Consider the following 6,797-nt stretch of genomic DNA (forward strand, 5'->3'; position numbering starts at 1 on the left):
CGTCCACCTGCCAGGGCAGATGCAATGTCACCTGAGGTGTCAACAGAGGGGCCCCGAGGTGTCAACAGAGGGATAATATATTGGACATATCTGGTTAAATAAAATACTGAAATGAATCTCATCTTGATGAAATGTCATCGAACTACACACACATAAAAACATACACAAGCAGATGCAAAATCTGCTGACGTCCCAGTAAGGCCTGTAGTCTAGCTAGTTGTATTGTACCAGTGTTAATGCTCTGATTCTGACAGTGTACTTTAGTTACGTAAACTGTTACCACTGGGGAAAGCTGGGTGATGGGCACCTGGGACCTCTGTTACTTTTTGCAGCTTCCAGTGAACTTATAATTACCAATGCTTCTCGACTTATGATGGGGTTATGTCCCAATAAATGCATCCTAAGTTGAAAATATCTTAAGTCAAAAATGCATTTAAGGCCGGGGGTGGTGGCTCACGCCTGTAATCCCAGCACTTTAGGAGGCTGAGGTGGGTGGATCACCTGAGGTCAGGAGTTTGAGAGCTGCCCGGCCAACATGGTGAAACCCCGTCTCTACTAAAAATACAAAAATTAGCCGGGCATGGTGGTGGGCATCTGTAATCCCAGGTACTTGAGGGGAGGGGGGAAATTGCTTGAACCCAGGAGATGGAAGCTACAGTGAGCCAAGATCACACCACTGCACTCCAGTCTGGTCAACAGAGCGAGACTCCATCTCAAAAACAAAAAAATTATATTTAATACCCTGAGAAACCCATCATGAAGTCAAAAAATTGTAAGACCAACCATTGGAAGTTGGGGACCATTTATATTTCAAAATAAAAAGTTCAGAAATATGAATTGCATATATTTCTTTTTACTTTTAAAACATCACTATGAAGACATTTAAAATTATCCATGTGCTACAATAACCGAGACAGAGTGGAACCGGCAGAAGGCCAGGCTCATAAATCACCAGAACAGAAGAGAGAACCCAGAAACAGACCAACACATATATTCCCAACTGCTTTTTTTTTTAACAGTGCAAAAGCAATTCAATGGAGGAAGGACATCTTTTCAATAAATCATGCCGAAGCAACTGAACACTCATAAGCAAAAAATGAACTTTGACCTAAATGACACACTATATTAAAAAAAAAAAAAGAACTGAAAAGATTTTATGTCAAATGTAAAATAGACAACTTTTAGGATAAATCATAGGAGAAGATCAAGACCTAGGGCTAGGCAAAATTTTCTTAGACTTGACACCAAAAGCCCAATTCAGAAGAGGAGAAATTGGTAAGCTGAGTTTCATTAAAAATTTCAAAAAATGTTTTGCAGACGATCCTGCTTGTTACAAGGTGAGAAGTTACAGACTAGGAGAAAATATGTGCAAGTCCCATATCCTAACAAAGGACTGTTGTCAGAGTATATACAGGACTCTCTAACCGTACAGAAAAAAAAAAAATCCAATTAGAAGGTGGACAAAAGACGTTAGCAGACATTTCACCAGAGAAGATACACAATGGCAAATAAACACATGAAAAGACCTTAAACTTCACTAGCCATTTGGAATATGCAAATAAAAACAATGAAATATCATTTACACGTGTCAGGTGGCTGAAATTAAAAATAATGACAAGGCAAAAATCTGGTGAAGATGGAAGTATGGAGCACTCCCATTTTGCTGGTGGACATATGAAATGGTACAGCCACTGCAAAAGGGTGGCACTTTCTTTTTTTCCCCTTAGAGACAGTGTCTCCAGATGTCGCCCAGGCTGAACGTGAACTCCTGAGCTCAAGTGAATCTCTTGCTCCAGCCTCCCACAGCTGGGACTAAAGGCATGTGCTATTGTGAAAGTTTGTAAGTTTCATATAAAACTGAACATGCAACTACTATATGACCCAGCAATTACATTCTTCATCATTTATCCCAGAGAAATGACAATTTATACTCGTACAAAAACTGTACACAAATATTCATTACAGTTTGGTTAGTAACAGCCAAAAAACTAGAAAAAACTCAGCTGTCTCGCAGCAGGTGAAAGTGAAACTCTGCTACATCCATATCATGGAATACTACTCAGCCATCAAAAGGAATCAACTCTCGATACTCTCAACGACTTGGATGAGGGTTTATGCTGAGTGAAAAAAAATCAATCCCAAAATGTTACACACTGGATCATTCCATTTTATAACATTCTTGAAATGACAGAATTATAGAAATGAAGAATATATTATTAGTGATTGCCAGGGATTAGGGCCAGGGTGTGGGTATGGGGGAGGTGAATCTGGCTGTATAAGACAACATGGGGATCCTTATAGCAATAAAAGTGTTCTGTATGTTGGCCGTGGTGATGGACACAGATCTACACGTGAGAAAACTGTAAAGAAAACACACACACACACACACACACACACACACACGCACACACACATACACACACAGAACAAGTAAAACTGGGAAAGTCTGATTAAGATGAGTATATTACCTCAATGTCAATACTCTGGTTCTGATATCTTACTGCCTCAACGTTTTGCAAGATGTTACCAACAGAAAAAAAATTGGGTAAAAGATGTATGAGATTTCTCTGCATTAATCTCTTACAACTGCATATGAATCTACACTTAGTCCCAAATTTAAAGACGTAAGAATTCTCTATGTGGCTTGTGTTGTGTTTCTACCAGACAGAGCCGCCTTCAGGTTTCCTCTCCCCTGTGTCTCCTGCCCCTCCTTGGTCCAGCATGAAACCAGAGCTCCCCAGTCCCACACTATCTGGCTCCTTTTGTTGCCAAAGACCCCAGTGCCCATGGCGGGTAACCAACCTCTTTCCTTTCTGTTTCCGTCATCCCGAACTGGTAGTGGCCCAGGAGGAAGGGCCACACAGCCTTGCGGATCTCAGGCTGGATGCCCCCATAGTAGATGAGGCGCAGCAGCTCCTGCTCCTCGTAACTCTGTGGTAGGTGGGGAGGAGTAAAGAGTTTGGTCAACAGAAAACCAGGGGTGGATTTAGTAGAGATGGGTTTTACCATGTTGGCCAGGCTGGTCTTAAACTCCTGACCTCCAGTGACTGGCCTGCCTTGGCCTCCCAAAGTACTGGGATTAAAGGCGTGAGCCACCGCACCCAGCCACCCTGAGCTATCTTCTTTCTTTCTTTCTTTCTTTCTTTCTTTCTTTCTTTTTTTTTTTTTTTTTTTTTGAGACGGAATCACTCAGTCACCCAGGCTGGAGTGCAGTGGTGCAATCTTGGCTCACTGCAACTTCCGCCTCCCAGGTTCAAGCGACTCTCCTGCCTCAGCCTCCTGAGTAGCTGGGACTACCAGCACCTGACACCACACACAACTAATTTTTGTATTTTTAGTAGAGATGGAATTTCGCCATGTTGGCCAGGCTGGTCTCAAACTCCCGACCTCAGGTGATCCACCTGCCTCAGCCTCCCAAAGTGCTGGGATTACAGGCATAGAGCCACCACACCCGGCCGCCCTGAGCTATCTTCTCACCAATATTCCTCAACTCCTGTGCACCTTCCCTTCTAGAAAACTAATTGGCAACATCCTAACTGTATCATTATGATCTACTTCCGTGATCCAGCAGTCCTGTTTCTTGGACCTAGCCCTCAGATACCCTGGCCTGAATAGGCAAAGTCATAGGTACTTGGTTATTTGTTGTGGCATCGTACGAAAAAGCCAAGCCCAGGCAACTTTCCAACTGCCCAGCAATGGGTGAACGTGCATCCCTACACAAGTACGCAACACAGCACTGTAAAAGATCGAGGGGTGCATCTATGGGGACCCATATAAAAAAGTGCTCAATGTGTAGCATTAAGTGAAAAAAAATAAGTGGTAAAACATACATAGTATGAGCCCGTTTTCATAAAAAGAGAAAGGGTAGGCTATAAGGAATTAATATTTTAATTAATTTTCAGCCGTTTTTGTCTTATGCTTATTTGAAAATATTATTGGTTGGGTGTGGTGGCTCACCCCTGTAATCTTAGCACTTTGGGAGCCTGAGGCAGGTGAATGACCTGAGGTCAGCAGTTGGAGACCAGCCTGGCCTACATGGTGAAACCCCGTTTCTACTAAAATATAAAAAATTAGCTGGGTGTGGTGGCGCACGCCTGCAGTCCCAGCTACTCAGGAGGCTGAGGCAGGAGAATCACTTGAACCCAGGAGGCAGAGGTTGCAGTGAGCTGAGATCATGCCACTGCACTCCAGCCTGGCCACAGAGCAAAACTCCATCTTAAAAAAAAAAAAAGAAAAGAAAGAAAGAAAAGAAAATATTATCTTGCAATTATTAATCTTGACTCAGCTCTAAGAAAATTTCTCTAAAGCAAATTAATCCAAAATGAACAACTGTAGCTACTACTTTATACACTAATATCTTTTGTACACACTAGGATGGCTTTAACAGGTATGTGATGTGGAGTTGAGTTTGTGTCTCTTTTAAAATTTCATTTACAGGCAAAGGTTTTGCGGTTACAATTAGTAGAGCTATGGGGCCAGCAGGTTCTCACTGCACATGCGTTATGGGAAGTGGCGATGGCGTTAGAGGGCTGTCCTGAAGGGCCCCGGGGCCTCTTCCATCTCATCTAGTCACATTCCAATATTAAAAACCTATTTTACTTTACTCTTAGGTGTACTCAACCACAACGGCAAGCTAATTTTTGTATTTTTGTAGAGGCAGGGTTTCACCATGTTAGCCAGGCTGGTCTTGAACTCCTGGCCTCAAGTGATCCGCCCGCCTCAGCCTCCCAAAGTGCTGGGATTACAGGCGTAAGCCACCGCGCCCGGCTCAGAGGACACTTAATGATAAATGCTTACAGACCGATTTGTTCTTTACTCCTTCCAGGTCAGCATGTTTTACCTCCCATTCAGTCTCCACACTCATGGGCCGAAGTGAGTTGTAGGTCTTGGAACTCTCAAAAAAAGGAGAACTCCAATTTGCATATGCAGAATCCAAGCACATCAGCTAGAGTCCCCACAAGCAGGTGGGCTTATTTCTCAGGTAATAAGATGGCCCCCTGCAGCCTCTGCATCACTGCAGAGCAAGCCCGGTTGAGCCTTACTGTGCTATCCTGAAGGTGCTGCTCCCAGATCCCGGCTGTCAGCCCCTGTCCAGCATCGCAGGGCAAGTTCTGAGACACGATCCTGTGATTGACCAGGGCTGACAGGTGGGTCCTCACGGTGGACAGATGCCTGCAGTAGGCCAGCCCTGTTGAGGGAGGGAGGGAAAGTGTCATTATCCACCACCTGAAGCCTCTCACCTTATCTCATGGGGCTTCCCAAATGGTGTCCCACCCCCCATCTTTTTAAATTTTTGTTTTGAGACAGGGTCTTGCTCTATTACTTGGCTCACTGCAGCCTCAACCTCCCAGGCTGAAACAATCCTCCCACCACAGCCTCCCGAGTAGCTGGGACTGGAAGCATGTGCCAGCACGTCTGGTAATTTTTTTTTTTTTTTTTGTAGAGACAGGGTTTCGTCATCTTGTCCAGGCTGGTCTTGAACTCCTGGCCTCAAGTGATCTTCCTGCTTTGGCCTCCCAAAGTGCTGGGATTACAGGCACAAGCCACTGCACCTGGCCCATGCTGGATCTTACTGAACTCCACGACTCAGTGAATTCTTGTAAACTTTCCCTTTTCTAGACAAGGAAGATGGGGCTTGACGCACTTGCTGGCTGGACTGTAAATAGCACTATGACCCTGGGGAAGCCTTAGCACCTTTCTCAGCCTCAGTCAGGGTGATGGCCCCCAGTTCTCTGCTCCAAGCCAAAGCATTTAATTCATAGGCTAGACGCAGAGAAAGGGCAGAAAGGAAGGTGGCCAGTGACTCTGTGGGCTTGTTGTGCCTCTGTCTGTCTCTAATTCATACAGCAAGAAAGAGAATGTGAAATGTGGACAACTCCTGTTCAAATTGCAACTGAATGAGCATTTATCCGAAAGAAAGGCAATCAGCATAACAAAGAGATATCTGCACCCTCATGTTTACTGCAGCACCATTCCCACTAGACAAGATACAGAATCAACCTAAGTGTCCATCAATGAATGAATGGATAAAGAAACTGTGGAAGATGAATGCAACGGAATATTATTCAGCCATAAAAAAGAACGAAATCCTGTCATGTGTAGCAACATGGATGGAACTGGAGGTTATGTTAAGCAAAAGGCACGAGGCACAGAAAGACAAATATCACATGCTCTTACTTATATATGGGACCTAAACAGGTAGTTTTCATGGAGGTAGAGAGTGGACTGGTACTTACCAGGAGCTAGAAAGGGAAGGGAGTAGGAGGAGGATGCAGAGACGTTGGTTAATGGTACAAAAATATAGTTAGATGGAATACATTCTTGTATTGGATGGTACAGCAGGGAAATTATAGTTAAGAATTTATGTGTATTTCAAAATAGCTATTAAAGAAGGACTGTAATGCTCCCCAAAGATAAATGTTTGAAAGTGATGAATTTCACCATTATGCAGGCTTGATCAGTACACAATGGATACAGCTATCAATATATCATATGTATTCCTAAAAATATGTACAATACATCTTTTAACAAATAAATTAAAAACAGGGCGGGGCACAGTGGCTCAAGCCTGTAAGCCCTGCACTTTGGGAAGTCTAGGTGGGCAGATGTGTTGAGCTCAGTAATGCAAGACCAGCCTGGGCAACAGTGAGACTACATCTCTACAAAAAATTAGCTAGGCGGCCGGGTGCGGGGGCTCACGCCTGTAATCCCAGCACTTTGGGAGGCTGAGGCAGGCGGATCACAAGGTCAGGAGATCGAGACCACCCTGGCCAACACGGTGAAACCCCATCTCTACT

The 6,797-nt window shown here is 44.0% G+C and overlaps 1 protein-coding gene across 1 annotated transcript in view; it reads right to left on the bottom strand.

Annotated features, from left to right (window-relative positions):
* The window catches only part of SGSM1 (small G protein signaling modulator 1), an 87,171-nt gene that overhangs the window by 22,806 nt on the left and 57,568 nt on the right, over window positions 1-6,797 (bottom strand). The window contains exons 15-16 of the mRNA XM_037727694.1: window positions 5,043-5,188; window positions 2,803-2,931 (exon numbers count right to left, since the gene is read on the bottom strand). Of these exons, the coding sequence (XP_037583622.1) occupies window positions 2,803-2,931; window positions 5,043-5,188 (275 nt within the window). The remainder of the gene's footprint in view (window positions 1-2,802; window positions 2,932-5,042; window positions 5,189-6,797) is intronic.

The sequence above is a fragment of the Cebus imitator genome, unplaced genomic scaffold (genome assembly GCF_001604975.1).
Source record: "Cebus imitator isolate Cc_AM_T3 unplaced genomic scaffold, Cebus_imitator-1.0 Scaffold237, whole genome shotgun sequence".
Lineage (NCBI taxonomy): Eukaryota > Metazoa > Chordata > Mammalia > Primates > Cebidae > Cebus > Cebus imitator.